Here is a 21,612-nt window from a genome sequence, read left to right as displayed (position 1 = left end):
TACCCCGTCTTTCCGTTTCCTTGTCTTTTCGCGCGCTATAAGCCTCATCACGGGATTTTACAAGTGACCACTATGTATACTAGCGCGGTGTTGCACTGCACGCGTAAAACATGACAAACCGCGTGAGCGCACGAGACAAAGAAACACCGGCACTAATACGTAATAAAGTGTGAGAACTGTCAGGAAACTGGAGCATATATTACGCATGACAGCAGCGACTCTGGTGGTTGAAAGCTGCTCGAAACTTTAATGCTCAATGCGGCTGTCGCGTTTGATAACACTGTCATGGGCCCGTACCTCAGAGTTGACAAATGAGTGTTTTCGTATCCGTGCTGCAGGAAAGCCGTCTGCACATCTATACATGAGCAAATAAGTCAGTTTAGTTACGCTACGTAACGCTGCGTGCAATTGTAACGCACTAATGTCATTTAAAACGCTACTCAGAAGCTTACACGCGTAACATTTTAACGCTCCTATCAGCGCATAACGCGGGCTTGGTTTATGCCACGGCTACCACACTAACGCGGAAGTCGAGTCGTTGATGGGCGCAGATAATGTTTTGTTTCTTGTTGACCTTTCTTGTGGCAAGTTTAGATGATTATATCTGCGGCGGACGACACAATACCTCCATGAAATAAACTTTAACTACTATTGTTACCAAACACTCGTGTCAACTATTTTGGTGCGCAGCGATACGCAGTTTTCAACTACGCCTTCACTCATCGCAAGTGTAATTTGAGCTAGCTGTCGAATACAGTTACTTCTTTGTAGCCCCGAGGGTGACTGTGTTAGCCATGGCACTCAAAGACGCAAAATGTTTAGATTGTGCGCTTTCTGCTGCTTGCCTGTAGCGGGCGCCACGTAACCCGCAGAATGTGAAAGCATGCTTCTATATGCCTTCGGTTCACTGGAAACATTCTCCTTCATTTATCTGCGATCAGCACACGTTTTACTTGCGTCATCGCTCTCTTTCTCTCTCCTGTTTCCTCCGTGCGTCCAGATTTCAGCTGCCCGAAGAACATGGAGCTGCGCTGCGACACCGGCTGCCCCAAGACGTGCGCCAATTACAAGGAGCCGGAAAGCGCGTGTCCCGTGATGCCGACGTATTCGTGCTTCTGCAAGCGCGGCTTTGTCCTCAAGAACGGCGAATGCGTCGACACGAAGCACTGCGGTGAGGAACTGGAACGGGGCGAAAGGGGCACTATGGGGGCAGACATCGCCGTATTGCAGTTTTAGCATACACTGTAGGCTTATTTATACCCTTACGGGTGCTTAAGGGTGCACATCTATTTATAACTCAGACCCGCAAGAGTGTAAGGGTGTGAATTGTAGACATAATTACATCCGTGTGTACGCTTAAGGGTGTAAATTTGTTTACAGTGTAGTATACGCTTTCATTAGTATACACCCTAAAAAAAGGAGCGCCGGTGACTCCTCTACTATATAGTATTGACTTCTTGTCCTAAAATTTACTCTACTTTCAATAGAAAAAGGGCACTCACGATTGATGACGGTTGTCGTTGTAGGACAAGATAAGATACTGAGGGTGTAGCGAAGACGTTTGCAGTGACAACGGCTTGCTCTCGCTTTGTCAGAACCACGATTCGGGGTCCGAAAAGATGTACGATCGCCACAAGCGGTACAAACAGTCCTCGAGTGCCTGTGCTCGGATACAGTTAGCACTACTTTATGATAATCTCCGTCTTTATCGGCGAACGACGTGCTTGGTCTAGGACGACACGACTTGCGTGATTGATGGTCCACGCACAATACATGCTGGGAACGTTGCTATCAACAGCTGTCACGCCTGTCGCACGCAAGTGGCAAAAAAGCGCCAGCCGCCTGCAGAGGAGCATAAACGGAATGTGGGTAAGACTTAGTAGTGCCTTCCTGCTTCACTACGGGATTGCAGATACAGATTTACCTCAATACAATTTTCTTCTGCAACGTACGACGATGGCGAAACGGGCGAGTTTAAACTTACCCACGGTAGCAACGCACGGCAAAATGAAGACACAGAAAGAGAAAAAGACGGGACAAGCATTTGTCCTTTTCATTTGTCATTTTTCCCTCTGTCTGTCTGTCTATTCGTCTTGCCGTGCACTGTTATCGTGGCCAGCGCACGGCAGTATTTATTTAGGGCCGCCGTTATAAAGCCGCTTCTTTCTTGGGAACACCAGGGGGTGAAAGACATGCAGAGAGGAAAACAAGGTGAGCTGGAAAGCAATCTAGACAGTGACCAACCATGGTGTCATCGCAATTGCTATCGTACGATAAAACGAATAGTCGGTTTACGCGTAACACAATATGCGGAGATGCAGACCGTGCGCAAGCTGTATAGCCCACCAGCGCGCTAGCTGTCGTAGGTAATGAACTGCGGCACGTAACCGGCTTTTTCTTTGTCACGTGAGAAAGGTACAAATGTAAGGAAGTCACGAGTTGCAATAACGCTGTAAGAAAACGCACGATATTTTTTCGATGCATAAAGACCACTGTGCTCTTGGCCAAGGGTACCGCTGGTCTACGAGCTAGTGTGTATGTGGTATTCTTGGGCATTTGAAATCTCTGAATACTGAGAAGCATGAAGATTGTCATATGCGGGTCTTTGAATCGCTACGGGCACAATGACAGTCTAAGTATCATACAGATTCGTGTAATAGCCGTGTCCTGCAACTGAGAACAAAACGATTTTAAAAGTTTGCACAGCTTGGTGTGTAAGCCGCAACAGCGCGTACTTGCACTTGGCCGCGCCGAATCTTAACTTACAGTCGTGCCCAAGCGAACGCATTAATTCAGTTATTTCACTGTTTTTCGCTACAATTGAGCTTTTCTTCCTTTAAGAAAATGAAAAAGAAAGGAAAAAAAGGAACGGGCTCTGATTTTGACTTTACTGCTTTCAGAGGCCTGTGACGATCAGGGACACCTGGTAAGTTAGCAGGCTTATTATTCACCGTTCATTATTCCTTTCCTGTCACGCGGATAATTTCAATTCAAGATTCAATCGGTTTCAACCTATAACACCGTCAAAATATTCAGCAAATACCAGCTTAGCTTATTGGTACATGTGCCAGCCAAATTTGTTTATAATTCCTTTTTTATTTCTTTTTGTTTAATTATGTCATATTTAGAACATCATTAAAGATCATTCCTTACCTTCGACTATTTTTTTGTTAGCCTTTAGTGCTCGTTGATTGTCGCTTAACTTTCGACCCTGTATGTGAGATACGCGAGATTCCGCAAGCGGCGGCTTCTCCGCAGGCTCGCAGCACACTCAGAGCACCATGTGCCAAGAGCGCGGCAACACGAAAGAAGGAAAGATGCCAGAAACGGTGGCCTCTGCCCACGCGGTGTAGCGTTGCCTCTTAGGACGATGATGATGATACCCTTTGAAACTGGGTGGCAGCGCATGCCACCAAACTAATTCTTTCAACCTTTTTTGGGTTCCTGTATAAATATTTAAACACTGCTCAAAATAGACATTACGCTTCATTGCACGTTTTCCCTTCTTTTGCGGTACCAATCTTTCAGCTGTATCCACCTCATACTAAATGACGTTTAGCTTGCTGTTCTTCTAAATTAAGGCTTCTTGTAAGTTCACTACTTCCACATTTATTGCTGGATTGATACTGTGACATTCTGTCAAAGCATTATCAATGTATTCTGGTCTATTTCCTCGCGGTAGATGTGAACCGCGTTCAGCTAAACATTTTCTTCCTTGACTCTCCGTTCTCGACAATTTGATCTTATCGCCCGAGATGGCGCCGTTAATTTTGCGTGAATCGTATTAGGTGTGCAGAGAGGTCTCGCAGAGCTTCGCAAGAAACTGCGTACAGTACACGCGCGTGCTATTGATCCTGTACAATTATTCGTCGTAACTGCCTTCAATGATTCAACCAAGGTCGGTGACTCGTGGCAAGTGAGCCCCTGCGAGACGTGTGGTTGCGGCGAGAACCGGAAGATTCGTTGCACCAGCATCATCTGCCCGCCCCCGCCAATCTGCAGAGACGATGAGAAGCTGCAGCAGCTGCCGAAACAGAACGGGACGTGCTGTGAGGCCTACCTTTGCGGTAATACTGCCCTCTTGGTTGTTTGTACACCTCTCTTTTTAAATGGGCAGCACAAAGTTTCGCGATGTTCACTTCGTCAAGCCGCCTTGCCTTTTCTTTTTTTCATTCGCGTACGCCTCTTGGCTATACTCAAGTGACTTGTATTATTTTCCTTCCTTGCGGCAGATGCCAACTTGATATCCACCTGCAAGGCACCCGAACCCGTCATATGTCCACCAGGCGCGATAACCAAGATAAAGACGGACAGCTCCGGATGCCCAACCCATGTCTGCGGTTAGTCGTCGAGCTATGTTGTACGTGATCGAGGCCCGTTTTAACTTTCAGGTCGTCGCTGGGCCTCGCATGCGTTCGTCTACACAATTTTTCACATTTGTGCTTCCTCTCTCATGCTGTGTCTCTCCATCTTTATGTTGTCTTCTTCGCTCACTTCTTACGCCGTGTTAACGTTGCACAAGACGCGCGTCAAGAACGCTGAAGGCGCACGCTCTAAGTTTCGAATGTCGCTGTATAAGCAAGTAATGTTACAGCACGTCTACTCCACGCGTATACTATAAGAGCGCGGAGGACGACCGTCAAGCTATTCTTTATCCCTGCCGCATCGTGTGCTGCAGTCCCGCACGCGTGGTTTTTAAGCAGCAGTTCTGACGTGTCCGTGCCGTGGTCGCCGGTGTGCTTGAGGGTGTCGGCCATAGTTTTCTTATGAGCGCTTTTAAAAGCGAAGCTTTGCGAACCTCGCCGGGTTTTGTGCCTGTGCCTGCGGCCTGGCCGTTCCCTTGCCGAATAGGACGACCGGTCACGGTGGAGCACGCGCACCGCGCGCGCCGCTGGCCTCCTTGCATCACCACTAGATGGCGGTGGTCAGGTCAGGTCAGGTCGGGTCAGTTTATTTCCTTAAAGGCCCCTTTATCAGGGGTGTTATATAATGGGTGGGGCACATCGTGCAACGACAATTCAGCGGGATAAACAAGCGGGACATTTGAAGAGTGGCAGATACCCTGTATAAACAAATACATACTCGCGACAAATTGTGAATTTGAAGAAAAAAACAGTAATTACTTTGGCAAAACAGAAGAAACGTCGGCAGTGGAAGATTCACTTTAATAACTAGTTAATAACTAGTGAAAAAAAGTTTAATAACTGTAATAACTCCACGCATCAGCAACAGCGGTGACGCCTGCCATGCGGGGGAAAGAAAAGAGAAAGAACCAGAAAGCTCGTCTTCGCGCATCCGCGGCCTCACGGAAGTAAACGCTTCGTGCGGATAGAATGGATTCGACTTGCGCAACGTACGTATGCGCATGCTGCCTCTGAAACCATGATTCGTTCAAGGCATCCGTAGTACTCGCTAGTAGTCAGCAACTACGCTTAACTTGGTATAATATGTGTGCGCCCTTGCTTGTGTGTGTGCGTGCGTGCGTGTGTGTGTGCGTGCGTGCGTGTGTGCGTGCTCGTGTTTCGACTCTGTGCACTCACACAAAGCTTCGCTGTACATAGATTTCAACTCGTTGGATCTGCTACGTTTTTCTTCTATTTCATCTTTCAGAAACATATTAATTTACAAACTACCACTCAATATGTATTGCATAGCAAAAAACGTGCTTTTATTGCGACAGCAACCATATGGACGCTACAGGCGAATTTTCGCCATCGGCATCACTGTGATGTTCCGCATAAAATCCGTTTGCGATAATATCCCATCGCACCCCGCTAGCTGCAAACTGCGAGTGCAAGAGAAAGCGCGCACGGGTGAGCCGAGAGGGATGGTGGGTTTACGGCAGTGTCTTGATGCCCGTAATATTTCCGCGTGTCGAATGTTAAAGGTCACGTGACCAAGCGCGCTCGAGGCGAGGAGATCGCCCTTGCTCTAGCCTAGCCGCGGCGTGTCTTCCCATGGCTTTACGCGCGGCTGAGCGCATACGCGGCCCACGCACTGCATCTTGGAGCTAACCCGCAGCGGGTGCCACAGCTAAGGGCGAGCCGAGATGGCTGGCGACTTCGTGCGCGCTCTGTTCCCGTGCGCCCAGTGTTGGTGGTCGCGTGTTCTCAAGTTTCGGAGATGCGGCGAGGCGAAAGCAGCATGAAAGCGTTATTCTCATCCCGCTGCCAGCTCTCCTCATCGCGCCATCATTGTGGCAGCGATGAATACATGGCTCTTTTCTTCATTATGTGAATGAATATCTAACACACGAAGATCGCTTTTCAAATTTTAAACTTTTGTCAATGCTCGCCTTTTCAGAAAGTGTGCTTCACTGCATGATATTACTTAGAGAGGTGAAGTTTACTTCCCAAAGTAGCAACGGCGCCAATGTAAAGTTCTTTTGTAAAGATATTGGCCTCTAGCCTCTATTTACCTTGTACAGCATTGAATCTAGGTCAAAATCCATAAGCAGGTTATGACCAATGACATACACCCATGTGACAGTCACTTACTGGGGTGTGCGGTAGAGGAACGTGCTCTCTATGAATAAGGAGCATCGCATCTATTCTGACAGTGTCCTAGCATGCGAATGTGATCTGTTCATTGGTTTTACTTAGAAGACGCTGGACTAAGCATGAAGCGCGTCAACCTGGACAACATAAACGAGTTGTTGCATGTCACAGAAGATCAACAAAGGGCGAACGAGCCAATCTTCTTAAAGCAGTCTTCCCGCTGAAGACGTGGTCGCAGGGTCGATTTCTGTTATCAGCCGACTCGTTTTTACGAGAGCTGAATGCGATAACGCACGTGCACTCTTTAAGAACACTGCATGGTTTAAATTAATGTGAATTTATCCGTTGCATGCGCTGCCTCTCATAAACGCGTGCATGTTTTGGTTGTAAAACTCAATGGCTCATATTACTAAACACGCCCTTTGAGGTGCATAAAAACAATTTTCGCCCTACCGGTTTGCCGCAGATCAGCTGTACGGGTAACACGTTAATCTATTGCTTAGGTCCTTGTTTTTTTTCTATCATTTTGCCAAAATGGAAAGATTCACCGTATGTGTGTATGAAGTTAGTACGCCACTGCTTAAGTACTCTACTGCGACTTCTTCTTCCATACTAAAGACTCCACGAGGCGCTTGCTGCTGCTAGCTTAATGCAAATTATCGTGGATTTATTTTTGCAATGGCAATTATAAGGGCACTCAAGGCTCGTTCGCGTCGTCACCACCGTCATGTTGTCACGGCAATGACGACGCATACGCGACTCACGTGCGGTGGGTTAGAAGGTCTCGTCTACGGAGAGGTGAGAGGTTAATGGGCGTTTATCTGGAAAAACGAGGAATCTGAAACAACGCACCGCCACACACAGTTCAATCTGATCTGCAGCACGTTGCATAGGATGAAAGTAAACACAATAGTACGCATCGCCGTTGGTTTTGTAGGATTTAATGCACACAGCTTGACTGAAGCTACACATGGATTCCATCATGTATGCCATATCAGCCAAATTTTTATATTTATGCACCGCGTAATAGCATTTCTACCACCCTTGCGGTATAGCCACACTTTCTACGCTCACCTTTTGTTTCGATATGCTAAAGCTTTCCTATTGATTCACAACTTGAAAGCCAGTGTAAACAAAAAGTCGCAGTTTCTCTCGTGAAACACGAAGCATCAATTGCGATAGAAAATTAGTAGACAGCTACACGAACTAAGGACAGTAGTGTTATCGGCCGTATAAACTTGGAAACATTCACTTGCTAACTGAATAACAAGCATGGTGTCAGCGCGCACAAGCAAACGTGAACACATCACACTCGACGAGCGTGTACGCTCGCTGTCAAAACGCTGGTGTGAGCAAGCGCGGCAGCAGCAGCGAGCGAAGTGATCTTCATGCGGCCCATCGCTTCAACGCAAGGGCGGCGAGAACACAGCGCGCGACCGGTATGAGCCGTCTGCAGATCCCTTTCAATATACGACACGGGCGACCGTGTGCCGCCGTGCAAAGTACGCACTTGTTGGCGGACTGGAAGCCCCTCCCTCCCTCCCTCCCTCCCTCCTTGCCTCCCTGCTTTCCTCCGCATGTGGCACGCAAGATTGAGCCGCAATCGCCATTTGGCTTTGCGCTCGGTCGCAGAATGCGCAGTTTCTGCCGGAGCACAACAACCCCCTCCCTCCCTCCTTTCCCCCAACGGTTTTTCGCGTGGCAGGAAACGGCGCGTTTGCTCTCTGCTCTTTTTCTTCGCGCCCGCCAGAATGAGCTGCGATCGTCCACTTCACTCGCGGGCTTTTACTCGCGCATGCAACATAAGACGAGCGACGACGGTGTTACCGCCCTTACGCTCTATACAGAACATCATGGCGACGGCTACGCCGACGGCTTGAGTGTCCATATAAGCTATCGCAATAAAAGGAAAACCATTATGTGAATGTTCCCGTCCTTTTTCTTATCCCCCTCGCAGAGTGCGACCCAAAGATGTGTCCGCCACTGCAGTGGCCTGTCACCCTCGACCCTGGACTGGAGGCGTTTGTGGAACAAAAGGGTTGCTGCAACAAGGTGTCCGTGCGGTGTAACCTAAACAAGTGCCCCGAAATACCCACCTGTCCGCCTGAGACTGAGCTGGAGAACGCGCCAGGAGAGTGCTGCACAGTCTACAAGTGCAGTACGTCGATGTTCTCTCTGAAACGCTCATTCTGTCATTTTTGTGCTGCGTTCACGGCGTAGCCGTAGAGGCTGTACGGTCTTGTCGTAGGTCCTTCCCGTAGTAACGTACCGCCAACTATCATAGCTTAAGCGAATAAAGCAGTTTACTGTGAAACACAGAATAGAAGCAGGAGGAGGAATTCGTGGTTCTCTTGTGCAGGTTGCTTGCTCACGCTCCACAATCATTATCTCTGTAGCGCGTGCGCGCCGCAACTAACGTTTTCTTCAGCTGGTACTAGGTAAAACGGTCAAAACATACACTGTCCATAGCAATGCACTAGCTATGACATCACTAATTTGCACATTGGGTGAAATTTGAACGTTTTTCATTTGTGTGTGTGGGGGGGGGGGAGGGGGTGTCTGCTAATACAGTATCCGATAACCACTGTATTATTCTTCATCGTTACTGTGAAAAAGATAACCGTGGCAATTTCTGATCTGAAGTAAAGAAGGGTAGACAAGTTAGAAGTGCTGAAAATGTCGGGAGCGTCAACACTTCCGCATAAGTTACTGCTGTCGAAAAAGACAACGTTTGACTCCACGCTCATTTGCGGCAGATGTCAGATATTTACACCTCTGCTGGACATGTCAGTCATGATTTTCGAAGTCGGTGTTTTGTAGTCCGCACACGGGCTGATCTTGAGAACGGCACTGAATTAACTTATTGACTCCTAACTTCCCGCTCGTTCAGTTCTTGTTTCATTCGTCTTTCCTTTAGTGGCGCAACTTTAAAAGCCCACTCCTACGTAGCGGCGGGCAGCACATATTTTGCTGTATATGTGACTAGACTCTAAAGAATGTCATTTCAGATGGTATAGTGCGGTGAGATATTCTTAAGTTTTTATGTTGTTGGTAAGCTATGCTATGCTATGGTAAGATATTGTTACGTTCAAGGTTGTGCCGTTCGGTCTTTGTAATGCTTCGGCAACCTTCCAAAGAATGATGAGCTCCTTATACTTCTCGGCTATAAATGGTCCACATGTCTGTGTTATTTCGACGATGTCATAGTCTTTCCACCAACTTTCACGAGTCATCTAACGCGTCTATCGGCTATTCTTTCTGTTTTGCGACGCGCAGGCGTGCGATTGAACTCATCCAAGTGCCACTTTGTACGTCGTCAAATTACCGCTCTTGGCCATCTCGTCAGTGCCGCTGGCGTTCAGCCCGAGCCTGACAAGATTCGCGCTGTCCAGAACTTTCTTGTTCCGCCTTCCGCCGCAGACATAAGAAGCTTTGTCGGGCTATGCTCGTATTTCCGTCGTTTTATCAAGAATTTCGCCGAAGCCCCTCGCCCACTCACTGATTTAAGAAGGACGTTGCTTTCACATGGGGCCTTGCTCAAACCAAAGCCGTCTTTGCCCTCGTACGGTTGATCACGGCTCCCCCATTGCTGGCTAATTATGATCCATCTGCCACCACTGAACTTCACACGGTGTAAGGATTGGGGTCGGGCATGAAATAGATGGTAGCTGGCCTATGCTGTCGTCCAACTCATCCACGCTGAGGACGTTGTTGAAGGGAGATACTTTTTCTCATCGAGAACGAGGAATATGGGATTTATTTACAGTATCTACATGAGAAAGTTACAGTTCATCAGTCTAGCATGACTAAAAGAGAATGCACACAGAACAGCCGACAACGGCTGCTTAAATACACTGCTCTACCTAGATCCCTAGGTGAGGGAAAACGACCGTTCAACCTTCGACCAATTCGGAGCGTCCAAAGTCATCGCAGCCGACCCGCCTTTGAGGGGGAGCGTTTACACACTCACTTCCGCACAAGTTTCCCTGACCACACCGATGTGAGAGGGATCTCGCAGACACGGGTCTTGCCCTGAGCAGGCGCCTCTTGATCCCAGAGTTGACCCCGCAGACAGTGGCCGCGTCTTTTCATTGACTGAAGACTTCTAAGGCCCGTGAGACGGCGCCACAAAACACCTTCTTCCAGGAGTCCCCCCGCTCCAAACAAACCGTGACGGTGACGGCGAATCCACTAACAATACTTGGTCCGCCGACTGCGTCTAGACATCCCGGCGCCGTTCAGTTGGATGTCGGTTGAAAGCGAGTCGCCGCAGCAGGCCGGGCGGGTTTCGACGATCGCCTCCCCGAAGATCGCCAGCCCCCGCAGCTCGAACGTAACAACGGATGCCAGCGGCCATGGAATTGGGGCTGTATTTATTCAATGGCAGAGTAAGGGAGAGCGCGTAACTGCATACGCCAGCCACCTCCTCTCACCCTTCGAGAGGAAGGAGTCCCTGGCGTTAGTTTGGGCAGTCGTCAAATTCCGCCCCTACCAGTACGGTCGCACACTTTCCGTGGTTACCGGTCACCACACCCTGTGCTGGCTCTCCTTACTTTAAAGACCCCACTGGACGATTCGGTAGATGGGCGCTACGGCTCCAAGAATATTAATTTGCTGTTTTATGCAAGTCAGGCCGTTTGCACAAAGACGCCGGCTGCCTCTCCCGTCATCCTGTCGACCACCCTGAATATGATGCGCATGACACCGACTCTTGCGTTCCGGCCATTTCTGATCTGCACGACATCCCCACTGAACAATGGTGTGATGACTGCCTACGCGTTCTCATCGATCGTCTCAATTCTGCACATTCGGAGCCCACGCTGCGCATGTTTGTGCTCCGCGACGACTCTCTCTACCGTCGCAGCTTACGCCCTGAAAAACCAGAATTTTTCCTCATTGTACTACGCCATCTCCAGACCTCAGTTTTTGAGCAGTTGCATGATGCCCCTACTGCAGGCCAACTCGGTGTTTCGCCCACTTATGACCGCGTACAGTGCCTCTTGTACTGGCCGGGCCTGTAACGCTCTGTGCACTGCTACATTGCAGCCTGTGCGCTCTGCCAGCGCTGCAAAAAACCTGCTGTGCTGCCCGCTGGACGCCTTCACCCCATTGATGTGCCCTCAGAACCTTTTTCGACGTCGAAATCTGGTAATAAGTGGTTCATTGTCGCGACTGATCACGCGACCCGGTACGCGAACACGCGAGCTTTGCGCACACGCTGTGCAACTAAGGAACTAAGGTGACAGATTTCCTTTTACATGACGTCATTCTCCATCACGGCGCACCCGGCAGCTCCTCACCAATCGCGGCCGCACCTTCTTGTTCCGAGTAGTTGAAGACCTACTTCGCTCCTGTTCTGCCGAGAACAAGCTTTCCACCGCCTACCACCCGCTGACAAACGTACTCACGGAGCGGCTCAATCGCACGTTGACAGAAATGCTATGTACGTTTCCGACGACCACACTGATCGGGACAGCACGTTACCTTTCGTGACATTCGCCTATAATTCGGCCCGTCACGAAGCCGTTGGCTTTCCACCCTTTTACCTTCTGTTCAGTCGCCACCCTGCATGCTTTGCCCTTTGACACACTGCTTCCTTCCTCGACAAATACTCCCACTGAATACGCTCAATACGTGTTCGCCCGCACTCGCATGGCACCCCAGATTGCCGGCTCCTGGCTCACTGAGTCTCAGGCCGCGCAGAAGATCCGGTACGACAGCCAACAATAGGACGTTCGATTTTCTCCTGGCTCCATTGTCCTCCTATAGACACCATGTCGCCACATCGGCTTGTCTGAAAAGCTGCTGCCGCGCTACACGATATTGCGTAGCTTTGCGATGTCAACTACGATATCGCTCCGCTGGACTCACGTGTCCCCACGGACGTCGTGCATGCGTTCCGGCTGAAGCCTTACTTTGCCTGGAGTCGGCGCCTTTGCCGGCGGGAGTTACGGGTGCAACCAACAGTGGCGCCAGTCAGAAGAAGATGATTTGACGTGTAGAGGTGGAATCGGTCTCGACAGCCATCTTCTCTATGCATCATTGTTTCTCTTGCGAATATTGTAAATGCATCTTTATACGTGACTTCTGCAACGTAACACTATAAAGGAAAAGCGCGTATTGTAATTTTTCGAACCCACCATAGCAACTCAGGCTGCATAAAAAGCCTCACGCTCTCCACATTATCCTTTATTCTTTGCAGTGCCCAAGAATAAATGCGCTTACATCCACCGCTACAAGGTTGTCAACGGCATGCAGATTCAGCTACATCCCGAGCAGCGCTATCAAAAGATGTATCCTGTGAGTACTCGTCCTTGCTGGTGACTGCAAGGCGTTAGGCAAATTTATTAGTGTGCTTCACGCTTGCAGTTACTTTCGTTTTCTTTCTTTCTTTTTTTGCGAATGCGCAAATTCATGCGCCCATCATGTCGGCTTGCGATGGTGCCGCATACCACACATGTAGTTTAAAAACAGCAATTGTTTGCTACATCTGCAGCACTTTGTCGAACCGGCATGACAGGTCAAAGTATACGCTGGCGACAAACACGTAGTGTTTCTCACCAGATCGATGGCAAGCACAATGCTCGTCCTGCCTGCTTATGAAATCACAAGTGCTCGTGAACTTTTCTTCATGGTTTCCAATGTGCAGGTGGACTCAAGCTGGACGGACGGACTGTGCACCAACTGCACCTGCACTCAACACTTTCATCAGTACCAGTACAGCTGCAGAGTCGAAGTGTGCCCTAGCCATCAGAAAGACAGCGAGGTCAGCGCAGTCCTTGTTTCAACCGCCGTATTAATTAAAAGCTACAGAATTTCATGCTGGAGCTCCGAACACTCCTTATGTACTTGCAGGTTGCAGTCAAGTTTAGAAAAAAGAAGGTCGATAGCTTCGGTGGAGTGACTTTCGATGCAGTTAAGACACCAGGTTTAAGCTGCCGACGAAGGTGTACGCTATTCTAAAATACCTTACGTCTTTATTTTTGTTTGGGAAGAAGCTTTACATTACTATAGCTATACTATTACTATTACTATTACATTACTATAAGGGGGAGGGACGACCTCTGTAAAGCCTTTGCGATTGTCACTTAAAAGTCGCAGTCGCGACATTGCTAAAATAGATTGAGGCAGCTGAAGCTCGCAACCGAGAGAAAGACGAAAGGCAGAGAGGTTAATAAGTTCTTTCTTTTTCTGCACTGCGCGAAGCAAATGAAAGGCGTCCAGACCAAAGTATCGCAGGTTATGGATTAGCCTAGCCAAAAAAAAAAAAAAAAGCAGTGGAGCCGTTTTATGTGTACCGACCGTAACGTTTACAAGCACTCGTAATTGGCGGCAAGCCGCCGTGGTTGCTCAGTGTCTATGGTGTTGGGCTGCTGAGCACGAGGTCACGGGATCGAATCCCGGCCACGGCGGCCGCATTCCGATGGGGGCGAAAACACCCGTGTACTTAGATATAGGTGCACGTTAAAGAAACCCCAGGGTGGTCGAAATTTCCGGAGTCCTCCACTACGGCGTGCCTCGTGATGCGAAAGTTGTTTTGGCATGTAAAATCCAATAATTAATCTTTTTTAATCGGCGGTAACATGCCACGTCCTCGCACAGGACTACGAGTACTCGGCGTCTTCGGGCAACTTTGGCGTGTGCTGCCCGGAGGAGCGGCGCACCGCATGCCGGGGCGGCGGCCAGACGCGAGCCATCGGCGACGCCTGGTCCGAACCCGCGGACGGCAAGTGCCGTTCGTACCGCTGCGAAAGGTCGCCCACCACCGGCGAGGCCGTCAAGGTGGTGCTCACGCAGATCTGCAACAACACCTGTCACTCGGTGCGTAAATTTACGGGCGTTCTGCTCGCGGCTATTCTCTATTCGGTTCACTTTTCATTATCGTAAACCTGAAAAAAAAAATTCAAGGAAGACACGAATGCAGGAGGAGGTCTCATGAACATAACTTTGAGTGCGAGACCCCATGTTAATGCGCGCATTCGAGAAAGAGAACTCTGCGATGGACAGCATCAGGTTGTTCAGAAAGAGCTTAAATCGTGCAAAGCACCACAACTGCGATGAATATGATAAATGCAACATTTCAATATGCAACAGTAAACTGTGCTATTTCTGCACTTAACTCCGCTATTTAACAGGAAACTGTATCTGTTAAGTTTCCTCTTTCCCATGAAGTTCGAGCGAATAACGTATGTACTGTTCGTTCAAACGAGTGTAGAATGCGTGTTACCAACGTCTCAACTGGCTGCACTTGCTTAACTGATTCGAATAAAATTTGTTGTTTTTTAAACAGTTAAATCGCAGTGATTGTTGGTATAGCAGACTCTTACTTAGGCTCTCAAAATATTTAGCATATTAAACGAAGATCGACAAATTTCAGAGAACTTGAAGCACAAGATTTCCAACTTTACTTCAGCTCATCATTGTACTTCGCAGCCTCTTATTCGAACGACAGCCGCACATGTTGCGCTACGTGCCCAAACACTTGGAGTGAATCATTTGGAGATAACAATACTTCTTTCTTTCCTTTCTTCTTTTTTCTTTGTTCTCTTCTTTTTCAGAGTGAAAAGTTCGTAGAACCTGCTCCAGGCTCCGGAGATTGTTGCGGACACTGTGTGCGCGAGTACTGTGATGAAGGCGGAAAACTGTACCAGGTGAGGACTAGTAACCAGGCCTTCGAAACGTGCCGTAAGTGGGAGCGACGTGTGCTTATTATCCAAATAGGACCTCCGCCTATTTGTGTGCACAACGATTAAAAAATTTAAACTCCAGTTGACATCTACGTAATGCGAAACATGCTCGCTTTGGTAGGATAATCCCGCTGTTCTGCATGGAACGGTTAATACTTTTGCGACGTGTGTATTGTACGGATCTGCGTGTTTATACATACAAGGTGTCCCAACCATCATGCACCAAGATTTAGAAACATGCAAATGCGACGTAGCTGAACAGAACCAAGGTAATGTTGTTTGCCGTCGCTTGGGGATATTCAGATTATTTTTTGCAGTCCGCCTAATTATGTCATTTGTCTTAATTAATTAATCAACCTTTAATATAGTATACTTAGATGAAAAGTGTCAATTAGAAAATTGTGGAACAACATGAAAAGCTCCCGATACAGCTTTCTGTTGCTCAATACGTGCTACATAAGAGTGTTTTTCCGAGCGTGAAATAAGCCTGCAAATGCACGCGAAGTGCCTCGAGCGGCCAGTCGCGCGGCAATTTTGCATGTATTCGCGGGCTTCGCCGAAAAAAAGAAAAAAAAATATATATATATATATATATATATATATATATATATCCGCGAAACAAGCACACTTGCTCCGTTGGTATAGCAAAAAAGAAACATGACATACGTGAAAATACGTTCTTTCCTAATGTAAAAAAGAATGTGTTTTCACGTATACGTCATGTTTAATCTTTTTTGTCATATATATACATAGTTTCTCCCAGGACGGAGGAAGTGTAATGTGCCTTCCTAGAGCGTTCTGGGGCCAGAGCAACATCGCACTGGAGTAGGCCCTCGCACAATCACAAGTTCAGCTGTTCTTTTTTTTCCCGGCGTAGATCAATCACTATGTATGCTGAATTGAATACTCGTAATTCAGCCGACCGGCAGAAGGAATTCGTGTGTACTGGTCCTTTATTCAAAAGTAAGATGTCAGCGTGTAGCTATCGCGGAATTTGACGCCAGCCGCACGTGCTGAGATCTTCAGTGTTTTGCGAAAAAGGGCCGATGCCGGAGTTGCGACGGAGTGTCCGAAGATGTGCGAAGTTCAGGCACTGCGGTGGAGTAAGGCTCATTGGCCTTGGCCTGACACTCAGGTCATTTTAAAATACAAGTTTATATTTACATTTTGCACAAGAGCATGCCTCCGTCTCGCTTTTTAACTCCTCCGTTGACCTGGTTACGTCACCTTCCCCCAGTCCAGCGTGAGGAGATGGGCGACATAAGCTTCGGCCAAATCGGACGTTTGCAGCCTTTTTTCTCCGAGGAGAGCTTGGTGCAAAACACACGCACGTCACTGTGCGCGAACAGGCAAATATGAAAACACACAATGGCCTCGTTTTAGACACGGACGTGGCTGTTTGGGCCCGGTGGCATTCCAGTAGGGCGTCTACATCCGGTCCGCTCTTTTCTTAGTTGTCCCGAGATGGAGGGGAAAAGACAAATGCGCTCAGGCCACCGACGGGAGAGAAAGGCACCACGAGATCGTTCGAAGGAATGTCCCTTTGCAAATTGCTCAAGCCCGTTTGACGGTGGCCCAACTGGTTGCTGTAAATCACCGCAGTTGGAACTGTCTCTGACGAAGGCGTTGGCTCGTTTACCATTGCCGCGTCCTCCTTGAGCGACTGGTTTCGAGGGCCAAACGCCCCATCACAACATTGGCCGGATATAGCCGTTACCAAACTGAACTCGCACACCGTACACTGCTTCTACGTGTTCAAACTTTGCTGGTGACTTTTTTTCTAATCGGTCACAAGCAAAAGCGAGCAACCTTTGCCAATCAGAACTGTGCGTGTCAGTATGGCGGCTATGAGACTTTAAAAAATGGCAGCCTGTGAAAAGAAAACAATTATCTCAGTACAGATAGGGAAGTTTGTACACCTAGGGAAGGGCGCAGTGATAATAAAGCACTCGCTACCGTGAACGTTCGTGACACCGATGCCCCGTACGGTGATGTGGAAGCATACTCGTTGTGATAGTAGATGTTTGCCTCCATTCGCATCTATTGAGAATAGGAATGGGAGGTATGAAATGAATGTACTGAGCGAAAGCGACAACAGTTTTTTTATATATCATAATGAAGATGCTCCCGCGCGTACAGCACATGCAACCCGGAACGCCTGGTATCTCATGGAAGAGATAGTTGCCATCCGCATAACCACGTCACGAAGATAGGAGGAAAATACACACGTCTTCCGCGAAAATTGCTTCGAGTTCTTAACTCGCTCACGCGCTGCCAACTGCCGAATCCGTGGTTGACCCACACGGCAGGACCAGCGCCCCAGGGAGGTGGTGGTGCTGGGTTCGCTCCCTGGACTATATATGACGAGTTTATTTCCACCAGCATTGCTTTGTTTCAGGGGAAGCCGTGTGTATTTCTTTTGTAGCTTGTACTACCATTGAGGTAGGTGCCGATTTTCCGTTAAATTACACAGTTGACCGTTCCCTGCGCATTACCACTGCTTGCGCCTAGTTTGATATCGTGCCCCATCTGCGTCATCCAGGTCGGCGAGACGTGGGTGTCCAATGTCAGGCCATGCTTCGAAGTAAAATGCGTGCGCAATGACCGTGGTGCCGTGGAAATGAAGTACAGGCTCAGGCCGTGCCCGCCACTGCCGTCCAATTGTCCAAGAGTAAGCGCACTTCACAAAATAATTTTCCGCACACGCTGAAGGAGTTGTTGGCGTGAACCATTGAAAATATCGGCTTGTAACTTTGCAGAACAGCATCGTGCGCGACGAGACCGGATGCTGCCAGAAGTGCCAAGTTATACCAGGTGATCTGTCCTTTCTCTTTGTTTTCTCTTGCAGGCAGTGTGTGGTGCATTTCTCTAAATGAAAGCTCTCATAAGTTTTTCCTCCCGCTCACAGAAAACGAGAAAAATATTTAGCCTTTTTATTTTCCAGATTTGTTAGTTAGTTAGTTAGTTAGTTAGTTAGTTAGTTAGTTAGTTAGTTAGTTAGTTAATTAGTTAGTTAGTTTGTTTGTTTACATATACTGCCGCCTCTTTACGAGACTGCAGTGTTGCTCAGTACAGGCATAATCACAATAACGCGAGAGTGAAACGAAGTAACTTATACGGCACCATACAGTGTTATTTTTTATTCGAACTACTTCAAAAAGTACAGATATTTTTTTTTCGCTCAAATATCATAAGATTTGTTTTTGTCGCCATCTTTCAATCAAACACTTGGCATATTTGTTTGCCTGGTTCGGCAGGACTAATGCAGTTGCCAAGAAGCAGGTGAATTAGTCCACCTCTATGCGGCAGCACGCTTCTCCGATGACAAGACCCGCATATAACGCCACTTTATTTGCGATCGTGTTGGGAAACGAGTTACAAACAGTAAGCACAATGTCTTCTTTAACAGAATAAAAAAAAGGCGCGAGTCAGCGGACAACTTTATCATCGCCACAATAGTGCAATGCGTCACAGCAGCGCAAGAGATCATTTTATATTTTCATTTCTTTAGGTTTGCGGTCAATATTCTCTCTTTCAGCGACTCTTTAGAAAGGGAGGCGAAAGAAAAGACAAAACCAGGGACGTTAACCAGAACAAGCAATCTGGTTTACTAACACTGAAGGATGGAGGGGGAAGGTAGAACAATAAGAACGAAGTAGTCTATGTGCAATGATCGTGTGTGTGTGTGTCTACTGAAAAGAGAGCAGAGACAAACGATTATAGGACAGAGAGAGAGAGAGAGAGAGAGAGAGAGAGAGAGAGAGAGAGAGAGAGAGAGAGAGAGAGAGAGAGGGGCAAGGAGAGGCAAAGCAGTGAGGTCAACAAGACGAGCATCCGGTTTGCTACCCCACTCTATGGGTAAGAAAAAAGGGAAATAGAAAGAGAGAGAGAGAGAGAGAGAGAGAGAGAGAGAGAGAGAGAGAGAGAGAGAGAGAGAGAGAGAGAGAGAGAGAGAGAGAGAGAGAGAGAGCACACTTTGCACGCGAGAAGATGAATAGAACTACAGGCGTCACTCGGGCCGGTGCGTTTCAGAAAGTGCACTAGTGCACGAATACCATTCTACCATAGAGCACATAAGATATCTTATTAACGATAGGTGCTCTTTTTGACGCAGGTCCCTGTGCGCCTCGCATACTAAAAGAACAACAGACGGTGCAGTACTTCTTCCTGGATGACCCAAACCACGGGTTCTGTTCAAACACCGACGCCATACCAGGTCTGGCTGAATGTCGTGGACAATGCACTTCGAGCACTGTTTACAATCCGGGTAAGTTGACGCGTCCGCGATTGACCCGTCATCTATGGAGTTTCGCTGTAATCGCATTCAAGCCTTGGTGGCCTTTTTTGCTTCCTCTTCCTCCGCAACTTCCACTTCCTCACACAATGATGCTTCAGCCACCTCGTGGGAAGTGCTGACGTTCTAACCGGCTGATCACGAGCGAGTGCCCCGAATGATTGCATGTGTGATTGCTAGCACTTTGATTTGTACGCTAAGAGCTTCATAAAATGTTCAATGTCCATATTTTTTCACTCACGCCAATTACTAAATTTTAATTCAAGTATCGGGCGCCAATCTGACCAATTTGCGAGGGTCAGATAACTTATGCACCACCTATGAGCGGAAGCATAAATGTTTTCTATGGTGGGTCTTCGCCTTTCCTCTGCTGAAAAGGAAGTTTTCCAAATGCCCTACCCACCTGAAAGAACGCACCCTCACAATTTTGGCCATCAAGTCTGCATGGTTTCAGCACCATGATTACTTAAGTTCTTATTTAATGAATTAGGAAGTCTAATTGGTGTAGTACGGTGTCTTAGTTCGGCGTGCTCTACAAAACGTGAACATAATTAAGTTAGTTACTTTTCTAGAATTAACTAAGGTTCACGTTTGTAGCTCAGACACTATTTCTTCTATTTAACATTTTGTAGTAGCGTGACCTTCAGTGACCGGCCCTACCCTGTGTGACCTGCACTGTGTGTTCTACTTTATTCTTTTAGATTTGTGCTGTTGCTCTTTCTTTCCTCTTCCCTCCCCTCCTTGCTATCTACCATTTGTGTTGCTGTCACCTCCTTTCTGAAGAGTAAGCAGGTGTTGTGCCCCTTCCGGTGGCAGTTGCCAGCCTGATCCTCGATTTACCGTTCTTGTCAAATGTATATGTGTTTTCAAAACAAATAATAATAATAATAATAATAATAATAATAATAATAATAATAATAATAATAATAATAATAATAATAATAATCAAAAGGTTCTGTCGTTTTATATAGTTGTCAAAGGAAAGTTACATTAACATTTATTTTTATCTTTAGGTACACTTACTATAGCTTTATTTTGCTTGGCGGTATCCGGGAATACGCAGTAGAACTTCACGTTACAAAATTTATGCAGGTTGTTTACACAACCACTGAGGGAGGAGAGCCAGGGACACGTAGTGTGGGGAATTTATAGCTACCATTGTAAGGGCACACTTCGTGGCATACGCTATGTCCAGGAAGGTTAAGCGGTGCACTATTAACTTTTGACGTCGGTCAAAATAATCTGGGGCTCAGCCACGCTCCCGTACGGCCGATCTGAGCTTGCACAACGCGCCTGATGACACCAGCTAGTTCGATTACTCTGTCATACGAAGTGTTGCTGAACAGCTTGGAAGTCAAGTCGTGCTGTCTGTTTCATTGTTTCCTTTGCAGAGACCAACAACTTCACGTCGAGGTGCAGCTGCTGCACCATCACGAAATCCGTGCCGAGAAAAGTGACGCTAACGTGCGAGAAAAACGAGAAAACCCACCGCATCCAGAAGGACTACCAGAACCCGACCGCGTGCAGCTGCACCCCGTGTGGCGAGTCGCGGGATCCTTCAAGCGACATCAAGGTGCCCATACCACTCTAATAGGGGCACGCCACCGGGCAGCGCCCGTGCATGGAAATGTGCCCAGACCACCATCATCACCTCATTGCTCCTGGTGTATGAAAGTAACGTCAGGAGCACAGCGCTTGCAAAGCTATCATGTAAACATCGTTCGTTATTTGTCACATCAATAAAGTTCAGTTTTGTAAATGGCGTAAAGCAGGCATGCGCAACATATGGCTCGCGAGTCGCATGCGGTCTGCGAGCAGATGGCAAGGAAATAAATTGTGGGGTTTTACGTGCCAAGATCACGATATGATTATGCAGCACGCCGTATAGTGAGGGACTGCGGATTATTTTTGACCACCTGGGGTTCGTTAACGTGCACCTAATGTACAGCACAGTTTATGCATTTCGCCCCCATCGAAATGCTGCCGCCGCTGCCAGCATTCGATCCCGCGACCTCGTGCTTAATTATAGGCACGAGGCCAAAGCCACTAAGCGACTACGGCGGGTCGAGCAGATATTTAGCGGTTCCAGGTCGAGTTCAAGGTTCTAAGTAGTCTGTCGCCAAACATAATGCAT

The 21,612-nt window shown here is 47.8% G+C and overlaps 1 protein-coding gene across 3 annotated transcripts in view; it reads left to right on the top strand.

Moving 5' to 3' along the window:
* The window catches only part of LOC142572612 (hemocytin-like), a 129,895-nt gene extending 108,655 nt beyond the window's left edge, over window positions 1-21,240 (top strand). For all 3 annotated transcript variants that reach the window (XM_075681836.1, XM_075681837.1, XM_075681835.1), the window contains 13 exons: window positions 1,001-1,171; window positions 2,901-2,926; window positions 3,899-4,067; window positions 4,233-4,340; window positions 8,455-8,655; window positions 12,700-12,797; window positions 13,147-13,263; window positions 14,100-14,318; window positions 15,056-15,148; window positions 17,727-17,855; window positions 17,944-17,998; window positions 19,299-19,451; window positions 20,870-21,240. In XM_075681836.1, the coding sequence (XP_075537951.1) occupies window positions 1,001-1,171; window positions 2,901-2,926; window positions 3,899-4,067; window positions 4,233-4,340; window positions 8,455-8,655; window positions 12,700-12,797; window positions 13,147-13,263; window positions 14,100-14,318; window positions 15,056-15,148; window positions 17,727-17,855; window positions 17,944-17,998; window positions 19,299-19,451; window positions 20,870-21,069 (1,739 nt within the window). In that variant the 3' untranslated portion in view covers window positions 21,070-21,240. The remainder of the gene's footprint in view (window positions 1-1,000; window positions 1,172-2,900; window positions 2,927-3,898; window positions 4,068-4,232; window positions 4,341-8,454; window positions 8,656-12,699; window positions 12,798-13,146; window positions 13,264-14,099; window positions 14,319-15,055; window positions 15,149-17,726; window positions 17,856-17,943; window positions 17,999-19,298; window positions 19,452-20,869) is intronic.
* Window positions 21,241-21,612: the final 372 nt, after the last annotated feature.

Source organism: Dermacentor variabilis, chromosome 2 (genome assembly GCF_050947875.1).
Source record: "Dermacentor variabilis isolate Ectoservices chromosome 2, ASM5094787v1, whole genome shotgun sequence".
NCBI classification, from domain to species: Eukaryota; Metazoa; Arthropoda; class Arachnida; order Ixodida; family Ixodidae; genus Dermacentor; species Dermacentor variabilis.
Note: the sequence above shows the minus strand (reverse complement) of the source record. Positions and strands in the feature narration are given on the sequence as shown.